General features: G+C 46.7%; 1 protein-coding gene across 5 annotated transcripts in view; it reads right to left on the bottom strand.

The window, feature by feature from the left end:
- The window catches only part of SNX33 (sorting nexin 33), a 132,891-nt gene that overhangs the window by 63,766 nt on the left and 48,137 nt on the right, over window positions 1-20,988 (bottom strand). For 2 of the 5 annotated variants that reach the window (XM_028705953.2, XM_028705952.2), the window contains one exon: window positions 19,884-20,969. The exons of 1 other annotated variant lie outside the window; for it this stretch is intronic. In XM_028705953.2, the coding sequence (XP_028561786.1) occupies window positions 20,834-20,969 (136 nt within the window). In that variant the 3' untranslated portion in view covers window positions 19,884-20,833. Of the gene's footprint in view, window positions 1-9,078; window positions 11,131-12,808; window positions 13,887-19,883; window positions 20,970-20,988 lie in introns of those variants that run through there. 2 more of the 5 variants (XM_077918578.1, XM_077918576.1) reach the window with 2 other exon arrangements.

A 20,988-nucleotide genomic window follows, 5' to 3' on the forward strand; every position in this document is an offset into this window, starting at 1 on the left:
CCGCGTTGAGTTGTGTCACTGCATTTTGTAGGGCTGCTATTTGCTGTTCGGTAGTCATCTTGCCTGACTTTTGTGAGCTCGCGAAGCACCAATCTTCGCCCCTCGCTGCGTCCACTCACGTTGCAAGGTTTTTGGTGCAAAACGGAGATGGAGCTTACTGTCAGAGCTGGCTCCAGGTCCCAGCTCACAGAGGACCAACGCTAGCCGGTAGTAATGTACAAAAGTCTTTATTGAAGTACAGTTTCCATTTTCAAGCCGCAGCGCCCAGCTCTACGTCTTAGAGGCTAGACCGGCGAAGCTCCATCTGAGTCTCCACCCCCAGTACACCAGCTTAAGACTCTAACCTTACTCCACCTCTTCCGTCTCTCCTTTCTCCTCTGGGTCCTTCTGCCCCCCGGGGTCTCCTCCTTTCTGGACTCTTCTGACGCTGACCCCCCTGACTCCTCCCCCTCCTTTCAGCGGGCTTTAGGACGTGGCTCCCTATCCGGGCTACCAACTGCGCCACCCTCCTGTACATTTGAACTTGGCGCGCGCGCCCAGCCTCCAACCTTCCTCTTGACCATTTCCTCGCTCTCCGATGGAGGCGTGGCCAATCCTGACTCCTCTCCTCCCGCTGGCGGTGAGCCGCCTGATCCCGATACCTGGGACTCCTCCCCCCTACTGCGCTCTGGTGGGGAAGCTGGTCCTGATTTCCAACTGCTGCTCTCTGAGTCCCCTCTGGCCCCTTCTTCCTGGGGTGTCCCCCTAGGCACCCCCCTTGCTCTGACCATGGGAGCCCCTTTCTGTGAATCTTCCGATTCGCTGGAAAGACTCAGAGACCTCGGGCCGCTGTCATCGCTAACATTTCCTTCGGATTCCTCCCCCTCGCTCTCTATTTCCTCCCTTTCCTGTGCCTCTGCTCCTGAGCCCCTGACAGTTCTCTTATATTTTTTTCCAGATTTTTAATCATCATTTTGGTCTTTATTTTGTTTAACTTAAAACCAGATAATTTACCGAATTCCTCTAGTAGTTCCAGGGCTTTACTAACACTTTTTTGCGGTTCTTCTTTTTTTTCTTCATTTAATTTTTATTAGTTTCAATTCATTATACAACACCAAACATTAAAGCAACAAAAAAGACAAACAAAACACAAAAAACAACAAAAAGAAAAACATTACATAACATAAAACACCAACAAATTAAACTTACAGTAACTAAATAACTAAATCACACAACAATAATTGACTTCCCTTCAACTCCGTTTCGGAATATGTTACAAAAGGTTTTCTATCTGCAGTTTCATTTTCTTAAAACTCTTTGCGTCGCAGGCGTTATATCGAGCCTACTGTGATTTTTAGATTTTTTACATCTGTTTCAATATATGTTATAAATTTATTCCATTCATTATTAAACTTTGTACCTTTTTGGTTTCTTATTTTCTGTGTCATTTTTGCCAATTCTATATAATCAAATAATTTAGATTGCCACTCATTTATAGTTGGGATTTTTGATGTCTTCCAGTTTTGTGCTATTAGTGTTCTAGCAGCCACTGTTGCATATTGGAAAAGTGTTTGGTCTTCCTTTTTAATTTCTTCTCCAATTATCCCCAGAAGGAAGGCCTCGGTTTTTTTTGTGAAGGTATAGTTAAATATTTTTTTTAGTTCATTGTAAATAGATTCCCAAAACTTTCTAATTACCTCACAAGACCACCACATGTGGTAAAAATGGCCTTCTTTAATCTTACATTTCCAGCATGATTTGTCTCCGGTTTTGTACATTTTTTCTAATTTTACAGGCGTGATGTACCACCTGTACATCATTTTATCCATGTTCTCTCTAAGTGTTGTACATGCCGAGAATTTCCTACCTTTATTCCAAAGTTTCTTCCACTTATCAAACTCTATGTTGTATCCAAAGTCTATCGCCCATTTCACCATTACTTCTTTTATTTCTTCATCTTTGGTGTCCCATTCAAGCAACTGGCTGTACATTTTTGATAGGAGTTTTGATTTGTTTTCTAATATTTCTACCTGGAATCTGGATTTTTTTTCGTTCATCCCATTCTTTTTATCTTCAGTCCACATAGCATTGATTTGATGAAATTGGATCCATCCTGTCAGTTTATTTTTTATCTCTTCATATGGCCTAATCTTCCATCCATTTTCTGTTTTTACTAGCAAATCTTCATAAGTCCATCTTTCTCCTTCAATATTTATTTTTTTTATTGTTAAGATGTCGATTGGTGATAACCACCAAGGGGTATTTCTTTCCAATAGTTTTTTGTTTCTCTCCCATACTTCCAACAGTGGCCCTCTAATAATATGATTAGAAAATCCTTTGTGGACCTTTTCCTTATTACGCCACAAATAAGCGTGCCAACCAAATCTTATATTGAAGCCTTCTAAATCTAACAGATCTGTGTTTTTGATGACAATCCAATCTTTAACCCAGCAAAGGCATGAGGCTTCATAATACAGCTTCAAATTTGGAACCGCAAATCCTCCCCTATCTCTTTGATCTGTGAGTAATTTGAATCTAATTCTTGGCCTTTTTCCTTGCCAAATAAATTTAGAGAGTACTTTCTGCCAATCTTTAAATACTGAGGTTCCCCTGATTATCGGTATATTTTGAAATAAGAACAGCAATTTTGGTAATAAGCTCATCTTAATTGCCGCCATTCTTCCTGACCAAGAGAGTTTTATTCTGTTCCAGGTATCCAGGTCCTTCCTTATTTCTTTCCATGTGTTTGCGTAGTTGTCTTCCATTAAATTTATATTCTTCATTGTTAGCCAAATTCTGAGGTATTTTACTTTTTTAGTTGCTTTGATCCCAGTCTGTAATTCAGTTTGGTTCAATTCAATTCGGTTCTTCTAATGATAACACCAAATCATCTGCGTACGCTTTCAGTTTGTATTCCTTAACACCAACTTTAATTCCTCGTATTTCTGATGTTGCTCTTATTTTGTTCGCAATTACTTCCAACACCATTATGAATAAAAGAGGATATAGAGGGCATCCCTGTCTTGTTCCCTTCTCAATTTTGAATGAATCCATTAGGCTATCAATTTGGCCGTTTGGTTCGAGTAGATCGCTCTTATTCCCTCCATGAATGCACCTTCTAGCCCCGCCTTCTCCATGCATTTTAATAGGAACTGCCATGATACATTATTGAATGCTTTTTCAGCATTGATAAAGATTAGCGCTGCTGGTATTTCATTCTTATATTCCAAATACTCAATAATATTTATAATGTGTCTTACGTTATCCTTAAGTTGTCTGTTCGGGAGGAATCCTGCTTGATCTTTATGTATAAAATTTGTTAAACATTTTTTAAGTCTATTTGCCAATACTTCTGCAAAAAAATTGTAGTCGTTGTTTAGTAATGATGTAGGTCTGTAATTTTTTATGTTCAAACTGTCAGTGTCGGGTTTAGGTATCATCGTAATTTGAGCCTCTTTCCAGGTACCTGGTATCTTCCCTCCTCGCAAAATGCTGTTCGTGATCTCACATAACATTGATCCTCTAAAATTTTATAATATTTAGCCGGCAAGAACAAGAACAAGGGCATATTTTAAAGGTCTAGCAGTCTATATTCCAGTGATTTACTTTGCTGCATGTTTTGTGATTTTAAATCTCTGCTGGGATTCTCTCCCTAGAGTACTTACCCCAAACATGGATCTTGGCATCCAAGAATTATCCTTTTATATATATTTATATTTCTCCTGCACCAATACAATTAACATGACCATTGAAACAAAAGAATCAGTCCTCTTTTTGCAGCTTTTTGTACCCTTTTGCACTTGCAAAACAAGACATTCTGCAAATGCAAACCTCAAAGGTGTCTTCTCACACACTTCACTGACAAAACACTAAATTATCCAGGATCTTAAAATTCCTCACATGATAGCAATGTTGGGCCCCCAGATTTCTCTATAAAACAATCTCTGAGCACTGAGGCTCCCCCCACTAAGCCTCACCACCACCCCTGAGGCGTGACTCCCTTAGAATCATAGAACTGTAAAGTTGGAAAGGACCACAAGGGTCATCTAGTCCAACCCCCTGAAATGCAGGAATCTTTCTCCCAATGTGGGGCTCAAACCCATGACCCTGAGATTAAGAGTCTCTTGCTCTACTGACTGAGCTATGTCTTGAGGATAAATGAATCCTGGAGGCAACAGCAGGATATCAGCGATTCCTTAGGGACCATCCAGCGGCTCTAGATACCAGTAATCCTCTCTGATTTGCACACGAAAGGAAACTGAAGAATCTTCTGTAGGGGTGTTTTTCAAACTTAGGGTAGGTGGGGGTCTTATGTGTTCAGGGCAGCAGAGTGCACTGCAATGCCCATGAGATCCCAGCCACCCGCCACCTTCGTTTGCCCAAAGGCCAGGGCCGGCAGCAGGATCCACAGGGGCAGCAGGTCCTGATGTAGATATTACGTTGCTCCTTTCTGATATAGATCTTCACTCTCTTCTTCTTCCCTGGTAGGGAAGGGGGGGGTGCCATTTTGTGGTTCACTGCAGCTTCCAAAATGTCTTTGTTCAGCCCTGCCCAAGGCACTCTGCACATCCTTTGTGCAACTTGGCATCATGGGCCAGCACCACCCCGGTTTCCTGTGCCAAGCTTGCTGTGCTTTGCTCCTTTTCTGGAAAAAGCAGAATAATGTGTTTCTTCCAGGCACCTGGGTGCAGAGAAAGCTGATGACTGAGAGTCACTATCCTGCTCATACATAGGAGGATGCTTTACTGAGTCAAATGACTGGCCCATCCGGCTCAGTATTGTCTACACTGCCTGGCAGCAGCTCTCTGGGGCTACCAAGGGCTACCCTGGCATCTTCTGCATGCAGTGTCCAACCCCTGAGCCACTATATCTCATCCAAGTGAGATATTTAAGAGGCCTTCTTCAGAAGGAAATGTGCTGGAGGTGGTTGTGATTCCTGCATTGCAGTAGGTTGGTCTAGATGACACTTTGGCTCCCCCCTTCCAACTCTTCAGTTCTATTATTCTATTATGCACTAGCTTCAGACATGGCAAGTCACGGGAGCGCTTTCAGCAAAGTCTGCACAACCACCTGCTAAGAGATGGCCCTCAAGACCTCCAAGGTCCCATTCTAACCCTGTGACAATATCTGCCATGTGCGTTCTTTGGGCTGAGAACAAAATTGGCACACACACAGAAGCAGGCAGACCATGGGGGGCTGGCACTCCACTGGCTGGGGGCTGCCCACTTTAAGGCAGGCCAGTGAGACACAATAATCTCTCCCACCAACGGAGGCAACCTGTAGTGCTCATACCTTAGGCCAATCACATGGAGCTTATAACTCGCATGCTGCCTCCTGCATTGTTTTTGCTGTGTTTGCAGTCCCAAAGTGACCTCCTTGGGACATGAGCCTGGGCAATGTGTCTGGGGGTTGTGGGCTGCCCAGACAAAAAGATCCTCCTGTCAGCCTCACTGATGTGGTCCACAGGGAAAAAGGCATTTGGCATCAGCTTGGCTGCAGGAGTTGCCAGAATGAGGCATACAAGACACCATCCTACTGTCTTAGGCAGTGGTTTTCAACCTTTATGAGTCCATAGCTCCAACCACATTCTTTCTGCGGCTCCCCTGTGAAAGCCACTTTCGCTGAGGTTCCGTTACAAGACATGCATAAGTGGGGATTTGCCCGTTCTGCGCCCCCCCCCCTTTTGGTGCAGTTTTTGGTGCACGTGCAAGTGGGAGCACACATTCCTATGGGAGCCCAAGCAATGCCACTGCTCTGCAGGGCCGAGCTGACGCACTCCAGCTGGCAGCCCCAGCCTGCCTTTCCTGAAATTAATGAGGAGAGGGCAAAACAAGATTACGATTAAAAGCAGAAATATTTTGTCATTGTGGGGAAGGAAAGCGAGAAACACACAGCACAGGACACACATGCAGACACGGTCCTTTCCTGCAACATTCTCCCTGTCCTCAAAAAGCTGGGTGGCTGTCAAAAAGGAGGGGGGTTGCCGGGGGGGGGGGGAGGGAGACAGGAAGAGGGGGGGGAAGGATGTTGAGGGTAGAAGGAGAGAGAAATACAGCAGACACTCCCCACTTTCAGGGTTACAGTATTTTTAAATCCCTCCCTATAGAACACACACATATCCAGGCCCATGCACCATCAAGCTACTTTGCTTTTTTCTTGCATTTATCAAGCCCTTTATGTAAAACTAGGGAACTGTTAGTTGCTGAAGCTGGGAAGGATTTTTGTTGGGGGGGGGAGATTTTAAGAAGATAAGCAGTCGTGCAAAAGTGTTTCCCCACTTTTTTTTGCTCCTGTTTTATTTTGGGAAACTAATGGGCTGCAAGGTAAGGAGAGGACAGTCCCCCAGGGCTTCCCTGAACATTCCTCAACTGACCTCAGGGTGCCATGGCAAACAGATTGAAAACCAACGGTCTTAGAGATTCTGTTCTGGGTACACACTGAAGTGTCACATAAAATGAAGTGTCACATAACAGCCAATCCCTCTTACCTTGGAACTCTGAGCATTGTAGCTCTGGGCAGGGGGTGGGATTCAGCACCCTTGGCAAACTACAGCTCTTGGAATTCTTTGGGATGGAGCCACGACTGTTTAAAGGAGAAATTTATCAAGCCAGACATGTTGGGCTTTTACCCATTTTTACTGGAGCAGAGGTTGTCCAGGCCTGATGAGGACCATTCAAGAGTTCAGGAGGGGGATATTTCTGAGGGATATTCTCTCACTTTCTCCAAGAGCAGCCGCAGGGTTTAATAAATGCAGCTGCTAAATGCCAGAGAAAACTTGCTGTCTTGACTCCCAGAGGCTTTGGACCAGTGGCTCTCGGCTCCTGAAGGAATGTGATGAAATGCCAAGATCATCCATTGCAGGGGGGCAGGCAGGGAGTTGCACGCAGGGCAGCGTGTGAGCAGGGTTGCAGCAACCATCTGTGCAGGAGGAATTGTTCTGTCTCCACCCCACCTCAAGCCGCAAAAGCTCTACTGTGGGGGGGGGGCACACATAGGAGGTCTTTGCTTTTTCCTTTTTGTCTGCCTCTCTGCCCCATCACTGCCCCACTTAGTTGCTGGCCAACTGCTGGCTCTTTGGAGGCCAATTGACCAAACTCTTTCTCCAGGTCCTAAATTTGGAATGTAAAAGACTATTTTTAAATAGGAGGCAGTGCAAGATTGATGTGTTGCTACGAGTCAGGGGCCTCTCTTCATCATCACAAGGAAGGAGCCAGTTTGGCTCAGGGAACCATAGGCAGTCTCTTAGAAGTTTATGTATTATGGGATTACAAAACCCCATTCGGTCCCAAAGCTCAGAGACCAATGAGGGCCAGTCCCTCTCTCACTCAGCCTAGCCTACCTCACAGGGTTGTTGTGATGATTTTTTAAAATGGTATTTAGGTTCTAGTAGTACTTCCTCACCCATGTCTTGGAGTAGTGGCTGCAGCATCAGTCCAGGACTGGATTGACCCAGGTCCAAGTTCTCGCTCAGCCTTGAAGCTCATGGGGTAACCAAAGTGTATCTGGCGTCTCTCAGCCTAACCTGCCTCACAGCCTTTGGGTCTTTTCAGCTCTTCTGTTTCTAGGGAGAAATTGGCCAGCTGACAAAATGATAGAACAGTGTGGAGGAAGGTGAGGCCCTCCAGATATTGCTGGACTACAACTCCCATAATCCTTGACCAGGAACTGGAGCTGACAGAATCCAGCAGCATCCGCAGGACCACAGGTTCCCCTCCCTGAAATAAACTTCATCTCTCCATGGTGAAAAATTCCACCAGCTGATTTCTGCTGATAAAGGCATGGGAAGAGAGCAGAGTGATTTTTGTCACCTGGTGCCCCTGGTTTTTGTCTAGGTGCCATTTCCCCAGAGTTTTGCTGGCTTCCTCCTTGGACTCCTGGGAGCACACACAATTTCTTGCACATTTTCCCTATAGTTAGAACAAGATGCAAAAGAGGTTGAAATAGGTCTAAAGTATTGGGGCAAACGTAGTCTGGGTTCTACAGGGCAAGAGCATGTGCTGGATTTGGGCAACGGAAGCTGTTGGGGGAGCATGGCTTGTCCATCCTCACTATACCTTTGGATCCACTTTCCCTGTTGGATTTTCTACCTGTCCTGCAGCTCAATGCAATACTTTGCATGCAGACAGTGGGAGTCGATTTCCAGCATCAGTGGGTAAAGACGGTGGGAACATGTGGAAGGTTTTTCCTGCAAATGATGGAGCAGGCTTGTTCCCTGTTGCTCCAGAGGTGAAGGAAAGAGCCAATTGATGGGAATTTCAGAGGTGGAGATTTCAGCTCAGTATTCAGAGGAGCTTCCAAATGGTGGGAGCTATTAAAAAACACAGCAAATGCCTCAAGAGGTGTTGGGATTTCCATTGTTAGACCTATTTACGCAGGGGCTGGACAGCCACCTGTCAGGGATGCTGTAGTTGCATCCTGTATTGCAGATCCTGCAGTGAGAAGAGGGTTACACTGGATGATTTCCAAGGTCTCTGTGATTCCAGTAGGAAACCCTGGAGAGGCCCGACCAGCCATTGCAGGCAATAAGGAGTTTGATGGACCAATGGTCTGTCTTGGTTAGACAGCTTTCTAGGGACGCTCACTTGAATTCCCACTTATTTACAAAATAATTTTAAAAGACCCAAGACTCTGGACGCTAAGGTCCCAGAGCAGGTTACATCACTGCACTGGCTACCAGTTAGGTTCTGGACCCAATTCAGAGTGCAGGTTTTGACCTATAAAATCTTATGCAGCTCAAGACCCCCATAGCTCAAGGACCGCCTCTCCCCATATGTAACAACCTGGAGCTGCCATCATTATCTGAGCACCTTCTTTGTGTGTCCCCTCCTTGGGAGGTCTGGATGGTAGCAACACAAGAGTGGGTGGCTTCCCACTTGTGGAACGCTCTCCCTGAGCAATCTCACTTGGCACCATCATTACATATCTCTAGGCACCAGGCAAAAGGATTCCATTTTAATCAGACCTTTTGGCTTTTAACTATTGATGGCATTTTTGCATGGGGGGGATGTTTTAATTTAGTGGTTGTTGCTGTTGTTGGCTTGTCTTAATGTATGTGTTTGTTTTCTTTCTTAAAATATTGTAAGTCATTTTGAGTTCCAGTGGCAAAAAGTGACTAATAAATTTAATCAATCAATCAATCAATCAATCAATCACAATCACAATAAAAATAACAATAGCCATCTAAAATACAGCAATGTCTTAGCCTGTCTCTGAGGAACATGTTTTGCACTTTTGTCACAGGTAAAGGTAAATGTAAAGGACCCCTGAACGGTTAAGTCCAGTCAAAGGTGACTATGGGGTATGGAGTTCACCTTGCTTTCAGGCCAAGGGAGCCATCGTTTGTCCACAGACAGCTTTCCAGGTCATGTGGTCAGAATGACTAAACCACTACTAGCACGGGGAGGGCCGTGATGAGTGCCAGAGCGCACGGAAACACCGTTTACAGATCCCTTGTCTAGAAGAGATAAATAGGGCTTGATGGGGTCAAGGGGTGAGACTACAGTTCTATAAACCAGCTGACTTGATATATGGACTTAAAAACCTAAAAAGAGATCTTCAGGATCTGCTCAAGGGCTCATCTGGCTCACAGTGGACAACCAGATGCCCCAATAGGAAACCCACAAGCAAGGCTGGATGCAGAGCTGTAAGATGCATTTGAGGCAACATTCCCCCACCTCCTCAAAAAGGAAACCATTAGAATACACAAAGCTTCAAACCCTTTGGTCTGTGGAGATGATGGCTGCATCTCAAGGGTGAGAAAGCGGGTGGGTCTACAACTCCCTTGATCTGGACTTACAAGTGATTAAATCATCTAAATGTGTCCTGCATTTCCCTTTACTGTGGTACCTCAGGTTACATACGCTTCAGGTTACATACGGTTCAGGTTGCAGACTCCACTAACCCAGAAACAGTACCTCGGGTTAAGAACTTTGCTTCAGGATGAGAACAGAAATTGTGCAGCAGCGGCACAGCGGCAGCAGGAGGCCCCATTAGCTAAAGTGGTGCTTCAGGTTAAGAACAGTTTCAGGTTAAGAACAGACCTCCGGAACGAATTAAGTACTTAACCCGAGGTACCACTGTACTGAAAACAGAGCATTTTAGAGTCAGCTACTTGTCTCAATGGTTAAGTATAATTGTTTAATTCACACTGAAATGGAGAATGCCTGTGTGTATTTAACTAGAAGACTCCGTTAAAGCTAAAGAAGAGCAAAAGAGCTTGCTGAGCTGCTTGATGGGTTCATCACTAACTGTTATTGTTCTCTGATGAGGTATTTAACTTTAGATCGAATGAGAGGTTGCTGAATTGCAAATCACCATCTTGGAAGGGTCGTAGCTGGAGTCTTTTTTCCCAGGCTCTGTGGAAGCAGAGATATAATGAAGCTCTTCAGGATCACACAGCCTTAGGCTGCAATGGAGGCTGGAATCGGAGAGAGACCGAATTTTGATCACAGTCCTTTTTAAAGTTATTTCTAAGATAAGCACATGTATTATGGAATTATGTGGATGCATATTTGATGTTTTTGTTCTGTTTTGAAGAAAATTCTGCAAGTAAAATTTTGAATAATAGCTAATGGGTTCAGACAATGTTTCCTTCCAAAAAGAGTCAGTTTTATGCATTCAGTTGATTCAAGCTGCACAATATTAATGTTTGCAATTAAAATGTCAGTAGCAATAAGATCTGCCTTCATTGAGTTGTGATGTCAAGCAATGCCAAACAGGATACCAAATGCAGATAGATTATGCATATGTGCACAATTGCAGGTGGAAGATATTTTTCTTTATTTGTTATATTGCCCCTTATACGCTGACCCAAGGAGTCACTTTTAAAAACCCTTGTTTGTTCAAGGAAGCAATAATCCTCCGATAGAGCAGGTTCAACGGTTATTGAAATACAGTTGACTCCCCACTTATGCGGGGGTTGTGTTCTGGGGCCCCGCAAGCATAAGCGAAATGCACATAAGTGGGGAGCCCCCTGTGATACAGCTTCCCACCCAACAGCAGTTGTTGGGGGGGGGTAGCGGAGCAGCAGCGAGAACTCTCATTTTGGAGCCCTTGAAATCTTTTCTTTTTTACAGCTTTTAAAAACTTTATTTCTGGACTTTGGGCTCATTGACATCCTCTTCAGGCTCTGTGGAGGGTCTCTTCGCAAGCCTGTGGGATGTGAAACACACAGCAGTCAAGTACAACATTCCTAGAATGGACATGCTAGGAGATGCTTTGTACCAGCCAGGAGAAAACTTCTTGCTGGGACAAACTTCCTCTGCATGTGACCAGAGAGTAGGTGTGGCCTAATCTGGGCAAGAAGGAGCACACGTTCTTCTCTTGCTCTCTTCTTCTCAGTTTTGTTTCTCTCTATATGTGAGCAGAAGTGACTGCCTGTTTGCAGTCACTCAGGAATTAACTCCCTTTTGGGTTAGTTCCACATGTGTATATAGTTTTGTAACCTAAGTCTGCCTTCTGGGATCCAACTGTGAACTGAATGAATGTGAGTAAACTACTTTTATATTGACTTTAATAAGATTGTTGTGTCTATTCTTTTTAAGAGGGACAAGAAGGGATCTTACAAGGAATCTTATTTAGAGAGGCTCAGACGAGCCTGCAACAAGCTAACTGCTGTGCAAATTTAAAAAGGGGGGATGTTTAAACTCTGCTAAGATATAGAACTAGCTAACACAAGTTTGGAAGGATATCATTAAACAATATATCCTCTCTTGCCTCCCTGAACAGTCCCACAAAGCCATGGGGACTTTTCAGCTCTCTCCTGCTATGTCAGCTTTATTGAATTATTAACAGACCCATTACGTCTGTTACCGGAGAAGGAAGGTGGGGTGGGGGGGTGGGAGAGAAAGTTCCAGGGTTAAAAATTAGAGTGGTGCAAACAAAAATAGCCTTTAGTTTGCCTTTCAGTTTAGCTCACTTCTGGTGAAGGAAGGTGAGGACAGGTGACCTCACCTAGGCTCGAAGTCACACACCCCCCACCAAAGCAGGCTCAAAGCTTCTCAAAGCTTTTCAAAATCATTTTCTCAGCAGCTAAGCATCAGAAACATTCCGCTCTGCTGTAACAAAGGTAGAGAACAGTCCATTGTTTCCCAGGCCTTTCTCATGCCTTCTGGCCTTGCTAAAGAACCACATTGCAACTTGCTTTCTGTCCGGGAACCATACCAGAACAAGAGATTGAAACATCTGAACACACTGAAACCCCTTCACCCCCTTTCTGGGAAGAATCCAAAAATGGTCCCAAGACAGCTTTCTGTACATGCTCAGGAACCTCAACATGGGGCAGGACTCTGGAAGAAGGAGGAGAAAGGAGGAGGGAACTGGAAGGGTATATATGTTTGTGCACATGATTGTGAACTCGAGCATGCTTTTTGTGACTTATCACACTTGCTCCTTCTACCAGTTCATGGATGTTAGAAATAAAAGCCTTTTCTCCGAAACTATTCCTTGAGTGTCTGTTGACTCCCACTTCCCTTTCCCAGGCACAATATTTTTCCCACCCGAGGGCAAAGCCTCATAAGGCTATACTGGGACCTGGAGATCATGATGCAAGAAATTACTAACTCCTTCCCAAATGCAGTGTGGAATCCAAGGACTGCAAAGCTCCTGAACCCAGCCATGTAGGCATAACCCATTTTTCCATAAAGCACAATTGCTGAAAAATGCCGTAAGATGCAACCACCACCCCTCCCTCCCTCCCTCCCTCCCTCCCTTCCTTCCTTCCCTCCTTTCCTGCATTGCTTAGTCATTGCAGCACAGCATGAACTTACGGGGGGGGGGGGGGGATCAAACACATACTTCAAAGCCAGGCCACAAAGAACAGGGAGGAATGTTAAATGGAAGCAGGCTTGCTCAGTGCTCTGCGTTTATTACCCCATCCCCTCCCCTTACAAAAAATACAGTGTCTGTTGGCAGCAGGTGTCCCATTCCTGGCGACGTCTGGGTGGCATTCCATTTGGGATCTTGGGCCTGAGCTGGTTTTCAGCTGGATTTTGGCAGCAGAATTTGGCTGGAAAACTGCACTGCAAAATTTGGAAACTTTCTCAGGGTGGTTGTGTTTTGGTTCACGTATTGTTTTGGAAAACACAATTTTGGCAGGTTCACTTTCAAAAGTGAACGTAATTTAATTTCTCCCTCCTCCCTTGTTATAGTCCAACAATGTCCAGAGGGCTCCACATTCCCCACTCGAGGACTCCACAGGAACCTCCACGGAAAAGCCCGGCTCTGCTTGGGACTTGTCTTGCAGCAAAGCGACAGCCTCCGGCAGTAGAAAAGCAAGATTGATGATAATGTGCTGGTCCAGGGGGGAGGTTACCGTGGGGCGAGGTCCAGGACCTGAGTCGAGGGTCGGCAAACAGTCCTCCACGGGCGAAGCGGGGTCCACAGCGAGGAGCCGGGCAAGGACAGGAACTCTGGGGGAACAGGACTGGGTGCTGGCTGAAACAGCTCTTCAACGACGTTGCTTCCGCAACCTGGGACCGGGCTGACTGGCCTTTATCATCTCTGAGGCCAGGGGCGGTCCTGGCCCCCAGGTGACCCGCCTCTCCTGGCCTTAAGGCGAGCACTCCTACTGGGAGAAACCAGTTCCTTCCGCCTCTCTGCCCTGAGCCTCTGCAGCTCAGGAGAGGCCGGTGGGTTACTGGACCCAGGGGAAGACTCACTTTCCCCTGACAGGGCTGGGAGAGGCGCACCTGTAGGCAATGCGTCCTCAATCGCCTCCGGAGCCAGAGTTGATTCACCTGGTGCCTGCTCCTGAGGATCCGGCACAGGTGCAGGCGCTTCAGGATCAAGGCCCTCCCCCAGCTCAGCCGGCCCTGGAGGCGGGGACTCCTGTGCAGGCTGGGATTCTTCCGGTTCAGCCTCTGAATCAGATTCCCAGGCCATCACAGATAAGGTGGAGGGAACCAGACCTGATAAGGAAGAGACCAGGAGGAATACGGTCAGGCAGCAGAGCAGCTGGTGAAACCCCATTGTTCATGGGTCTTTTTTTTAAAAAAAAAATGCCAATAGGAAACATCTCTTTGTGACCTGCATGACACTGGAAGGCCATCGCAAACTGCAGGGACACTGGTGACCCTTTCCCAGGAAGACTTGGGGGGAGGCCCATGGCCCAGTGGCAGAGCATCTGCTTTGTGCAAAGGCCACAAATTCAATCCCAGACATCTCAGAGAGATGTAGGAGCAGCTGGACATAGAGGATAGGGCTATTTTTTCATGGACACGAATCACCCCAGTCTCAGATAAGCCAGCAGGTGCAATGTTAACTAAGCCAGTTGCTATGGCAACAGCCCAGTGCCCTCTATAGATGATTAAGGGATATCAGCTCAGCAGTCTGGGCTCTTGAGCTCATTGGCCAGTCAGTGAGTCTCTCTGTGAGTCGGCGTCTGCGCTACGTCTTGAAGCTGGGGCAACAGGGAGACCACAGGAGGGGAGAGGGCTGCTCTTGTGCTCAAATCCCGCTTGCAGGTTTCCTTGGGGGCATCCGGTTGGCCACTGTGAGAACAGGAGGCTGGACCAGCTGGACCCCTTTGGTCGGATCCAGCAGATGCTCTGCTTTGGTTCTTAAGAGAAGGTCTCCAGAGCTGCATCTCTTATTGCTTCACTTTCTTTCACTAGCAGCAGCAGCAGCAGCAGCAGCAGGAGGAGGAGGAAAATAGGCTTCCTCCTGCTTGCCTCTCCTTGCAAGCAAGAGGGGAGGGAAAGGGTGTTTGATTCCCTGAGACTCGGTCAGAAAGGAAGAATGTGATCTGAAGGGAGGGAGCTGGAGGACAGGCAGACTCGGAACGTCTGGTTCCAACATGTGGCACAAACAAGTTGTTAAGCCCTCTTGCACAACAACAGCATGGAGTCTGTAAGCAAATCCAACACATTCCCACTTCCTAACCTGATGCCTCTGGGAAGCCTGTCAGGGCAACGGCCCCCTCCACCTGAGGTCCCCACAGACTGGTATCCAGAGCCTGCTCCCTCTGAGTGCTGGAAGATTCAGGACAGATAAAAGGAAGTCCATCTGTGCACAGTGCAGAGTTAAACCATGGAACTCACTCCCACAAAATGCAGTAGAGGATTATACAAATTCGTGGAGATTTCTGAGTTGGGGTTGAACAAAATGACTCTCGGCTTCCCTTCCAATTCTATCTGGTTGGCCACTGTGGGAACAGGATGTTGGCCAAAAGGGTCCCACTGGCCTGATCCAGCAGGCTCCTCTTACATTACTAGGTGCTTATGTTATTTAAATCTGGAGGTAGCATTTAGCCACAATGACTAAGTAATAAGGCCACTGATAGCCTTACTGTTTACTTATTTGTACTCTGTATTAATTGTTTCAACTATTAATCCCACTCTTAAGCCCCAAAATGCTCCCACCGCAACTTACACGTTGCTTTATTATTAATGGTCCTTACCCTCAGGCTTAATTTTAACAACACACACAAGAAAAAAACACATCACAGAAGGAAAATGGACTAGGAGGATGGAGAACAAATCACAGACTTTGGAGTTGGAAGAGACTTCCAAGGCTCATCTAGTCCAATCCCCTGTAGTGCAAGAATCTCAGCTAAAGAATTCCTGGCAGATGACCATCCAACCTCTCCTTAAAAACCTCTAGTGAAGGAGAGTTCTTCCTGATGTTTGGTCAGGAAGCCATCCTACTCTTCGGAGCAGCAGAAAACAAGCCTGCTCCATCATCCATATGACAGCTGTTCAGATATTTGAAGGTGCCTATAATAGCACCTCCATTAATTTTTCTAATCTTTCCTTAAATGAAGTTGCTAAGTTCCCATGGTTGGGATTCTAGAGATTGCCCCCCCCCCATCACCCTCACAAGCTGGCACCTCTAGTGAAGCAGCCACTGTCCCTCACATCCTCCGGCCTCTGGCCAGCCCTATAGCTTCAATCTGAGTTGTGGATATTTTTGGATATAGTATTTTTTGATATGGATTGAAACGAGAGTAGCAGAGGACTTTTAAAGAATGTTTAGAGAATGCTCCCCACTTTACATGCTTTCACTTTTGCACAGGGGGCCAGAAACGCAACCCCCACGTAAGTGGGAAGTTGCCTGTAGTCTATTGCCAGAGCAACACCTGCTCTTCTGCTCTTAGATGCCACCTCTGCAGGGAGCTAACCATGGTCCTGTTCTCCTGCAAACTACCCTGGACTCCATCAAAGCTTGTCCTCTGCAAACCGCAACCTGGAGCAGGTGTTGCTTGGTGAAATTGCAGCAGTGGTTGTCGTGTTGTAGTCAGGGGTAGGTGATGCTTCAGTGCTCTGCATCTCTCTCTCTCTTTCCAGGGTTAGCAGAGCTGGAATATATGGGGCAACATGCATGCCCCCCCCCTGATGTTGCTGGATGTTGCTCCCATTGGCCCCGACCACTGGTCACACTTGCTGGGGCTGTTGGAAATTGTAGCTCAACAACACCAGAGGGCCGCAAGTTCTACCTCTGTGAATGAAGCTTAGTGAATCCCAGCTCAAAATCCCAGCCATCGTGTCAGAAACTGGGTCTGATGATATGGAGGACAGGGAAGGGAACATAATCAGAGATGGCTGCCCGCCTTCCAGGTGGCAGGGTTAAAATATGAGGTGGAGCTGTCAAGTTCCTCATAGCTACTTAGTTATGCAGCAGGTGAAGGGGATGTTGCCAGGGTCCTGCCCTGCTGCTGCTAGCAAACATCCACTGAGAAATCCACACCCCCCCCTGGAAACACACACTTCTGTAAGGGACGCTATATTGGAAGACTGGTTGGATCAGGGCAGTAGAACTCTGGCCCTCCAGATATTATCATTAATGTCATCATCATTATTTATTAAATTTGTATACCGCCCTTCATCCGAAGATCACAGGGTGGTTCACAACATAAACATATGAAACAAAAACACAGAATACCCTGTATACCCATCGTGTTGTTGGACTCCCATCATTCCCGACCATTGCCCATGCTGGCTCAGACTTGAGGATCCTGGAGACCAACATCATCCTATACCAGGGATGGGGTGGGGGTTCAGATTGAGGGTCACACTGCCTTCTGGACAACTTTCCAGGGGCCACATGCCAGGCAAAAGTAGCAGAGCAACCTAGGAACATTTGTGAGGGATGATGGGTGTTGCATTGCAGCAACATCCAAAGAGCCATGGGCAGTGGCAGACCTCGGGGTCTCAAATTTCAGTGGTGCCGTGTGTGCGATGCCAAAATTTGGCACCCCGGCCTCTAGTCTTCCATTCTACATCATAATTGTGGCCCCATGAGATTCTGTGCCCAGTGCAACTGAACCTAAATCTGCCTCTGCCAGAGGCTGCCCATCACTGTCTTAGAATCCAAAGTGTGCAATCAAAGTGTGTGAGACGATCTGAGGTTTGTTTGCTGGCTTAAGTGTCTAGTTCTCATGATTACAGAAGTTTGAAACTCTTCTTTCGGAACAGGCTAAATGATCTGAAACAGGAGCACAAGTAGAAGGAAGCTTGTTGTTCCAGAGGCCTCATGCGTCAGAGGTCTAGGCATAAGCACTGTGCCAGGGCTGTGTGGTATTTTGACTGGGACAGGAAATTCATGTTGCAGAACTGGTGCACATTGGATCTGCCTGGTTTATGAAAATGACATGGAAATCACAATGCTGACATAAGAACATCGGTAAGCAAATTACTTGTTGCTTCTCTGCATTTTTCAGCAGCAGGAGTTACTGACTCAAGGCTTAAAACAACATTCTGGTACCGCGAGAAACTCTGGAGTAAGTCAAAGCCAGGCCTGGTTTCCTTTCTATGCTGTAATTTATTCTCAATATTTCCCTGAGAAAACAAAGCCCACGCACCAGGCCAATCTATCAGCCAGCAAGTGTTGACAGTAACTAACTCCACTAACTTTGACATCCTCCCAATCAGCCAAGGAAAGGCGCCTGCCTGGAAGCAATTTATACCTACGGACATGGACATCCACCCCTCTTCTCAGAATCCTGTCTTGTAGGCACAATTGTGAAGTAGCTTTGAATAACAAGAGGTCACGCTCCACCCGTAGCTCTTTGCTCCTGTCGTTGCTCCCTTTCCTGCATTCGCCCACTCCCACCCCACCTGCCCATGTGACTCGGACTTTCAACTTCTTGCAAATGAAAACAGGGACACTCCTTAACTTCGACATCATTGTTCCTGCAGCAAGGACCTGCTTCCCAATCCACTGCAGCGAGGAAGGTGAATCTCTGGTTCATCGGCTGGGTGTGACTGCAGGGCACCCCTATCTGGCCGGAGGCCTCCCATCACTGCTGCCAAATCCTTTCCGTTCTGAAATCTCTTCATGTCAAGTCCAGGCTTGCTAATCAAGGTTGACACAGACATACCTATCTGCCTCTGTTTCCCCTTTCCAAAGTATTTGCAAATATGTCCTCTTTCCCCCCACCCCTCTCTGCCCCTCCCACTTTCTTACTGACCACACCTGCTCAGAATCCACATTTGGGGAGGATTCAGATGCTGCAACAGCTTCTGCAAGGGTGAGAAAACACACACTTGAATATGCATGACTATGCTTGGTGAGCCACAGGAAATGCAAAAGGTGGTTACAGGAGTACCATCTCGCCTGGCAATAAAGCACATGCTCTGCATGCAGAGCCCCAGGTTCAATCATTTGCAGTTAGAACAGGGGTGGCTAATCTGCAGTCTTCCAGTAACTGCTGAATTACAACTCCTGTCAGCCCTGGTCATGCTGGCTGGGACTGATGGATTTGAGTCCAAGCACATCTGGATAGCGAACCTGTGACTCTCAAATCCATCAGCCCCAGGCACTGTCAAGGCCAAAGGCTCTCCGAGTTAGATGGCTCTCAAGTGGGACAGCTGGAAATGACCACTCTTTAATGAGAATATACGAAATGGCCTTATACCAAGTCAGGCCATTGGTCTATCTAGCTCAATATTGTCAACACTGATTGGCAGCAGCTCTCCAGGGTTTCTGACAGGAGGCATCCTTGGTCCAACCTGGAGATGCTGGAGATTGAACCTGGCACCTTGGACAGGCAAGGCAGACACTCCACCACGGAGCTACTGCCCTTATGGAGACCCTACCAATCAGAGTCCACAATACTGGGCCACAGGGACCAAAAGCCTTTCTCATTACAAGGCATTTCAGTATGTCCAAGTGCCTCTTAGAAGCTGTAGAATGTGCATTGATGACATGGGGGCAGGGAGAGGCATGCATGGTGTTCGGCTGAAGCTCAGATCAGACTGTGTGTCTCCAGCTCATTTCATGCTCTCAGGAACCCTGAAAAAGTTCACAGAATCATAGAATTATACAGAGTTGGAAGGGAATCAAAGGGTCATGTAATCCCTGTGCATCAATGTGCATGCTTTGATGTGGGTGGGGAACTTATCTGACACATGGGATTCTCCCCAGCCCCGCCCCCTTCTCTTAGCCCCCCCCCCCCCGCCGCCGCCTTCCTGCATGTATTGCATCCTGGAACTCCCATGTTGCCTCTTACTTCTTTGGGTGGAGGATAAAAGAGGAGTGTGTAGAAACCAGCCTCATGTTTCCTCTGCCCACTGTTGCCTTTGGCTCCACCCACCCCTGAAATGTGGCCCTCAGGAGCTTGTCCAGAATGGGCTCAACATCCCAAGCTCAGGGAGTGCGTTATGATCTTCAAGATGTCAAGAGCGAGTCTTGTCCCCAGGCTTGCATTTCCAGCCACAGGCTGGCAGCTCCTGGGAAGTGAGGGGGAAGAGCAGGATAGAAATAGGGGCCACCCACCCTTTCATATCACTAGCCTGAGTACAAAGAGTCAAATGGGATTCCCCCCCTGTGCAGCCTCCCTCTGCCAAGGCAACGCAGCATGTCAACATGTCTGAACCTTTTTCAGACCATCCTTTGCCCCAGTTCACCATAAACAAAAGCTCCTGCACCCATTTTTAAAAACTAATTAATGACAATACAACGGACCCTTTGAATTTTGCCCCAAAATACACTTTAAGTAACAAACCAAGCAGAACATAAAAATTGTGGTTCCCAAGTATTGTTTTGATTTTAGAATACAAAAAATAATAATCCTGTAGTTATCTCTGTGGACAGTTTAGAAAAAAAATACAAAGGTGCTGATACCTTGTGTGTTTGTGTGATTTCCCAAAAAGATCCATTCTGTTGCACCAAAATTTACATTCCAATCCCTCTGCCTTTAAAAAAACCACTTATTTAAGCTCACCACAACCTATCTAGAAAGTACTGTTGTGATAAGCAGCAAACAACCCTGATCTCATTCACCAATTCAGTGGGGAACTGGGCACAATTAGGATGAGAAAACTCTAGAAGATCAAGCCTGAGAAGCAGCAGAAAACAAATAATAAACTCCAAGATGACAAAAGTCCTGTTTCCAATTCGTCTACAAAACATATTTTCTCACTTCCTCTGTAAACAATGCAGATTGGGAAGCCAGCAAACCCTGAGCAGAGGAAGACAGGATGGTGTGTTCGCTGGAATGCCGTTTTGCCTCTCCGTTCAGTTCGGACGAAGAGAGAAGCTACAACATGGAGTTGGGTTGCTGGTGCTGCAAGCTTCCCTTTTTGATTGTGTGCATACTGAGGGGCCTTGAAGGCACCCAAGTCCACCTGGCAATGAGGCCTCCACCTCACCCTCCCATTCCTAAACCCCCTTAAAAGTACAAGCCTGGCTGTATGTAGGAAGGCACACTTCTCATGCCCAGATGTACTCTTGTCCAGGCACAGAGGAAAATGCAAGCCCAGCTCATCCTCCTGCCAGGCAAAAGAGAGCCAGGAGGTACTAGAGGCTGTCATACATCCGCAAGGTCTTCTCCAGCTGCTGACTGACTCTCTGGTAGAAGATGATCTGTTGCTTGAGGTATGACTGCATCATCCTCTTGAAGTCCAAGATGCGCCTCTCATGGAAATGGTTCATCTCCGCCTGCAAGGCAAAGCCCACCACGCGGCAGCGCTTGCGGATCCCGTCTGCCTCCTCCTGGTCCATCTTCCCCTCGTCGCTCATCCTCTGGCTCTCCTTCACCTTGGCAAAGGCACCTGCCCGGGGGAGCGGGGC

Source organism: Podarcis muralis, chromosome 14, assembly GCF_964188315.1.
Source record: "Podarcis muralis chromosome 14, rPodMur119.hap1.1, whole genome shotgun sequence".
In the NCBI taxonomy this organism is placed as follows: Eukaryota; Metazoa; Chordata; class Lepidosauria; order Squamata; family Lacertidae; genus Podarcis; species Podarcis muralis.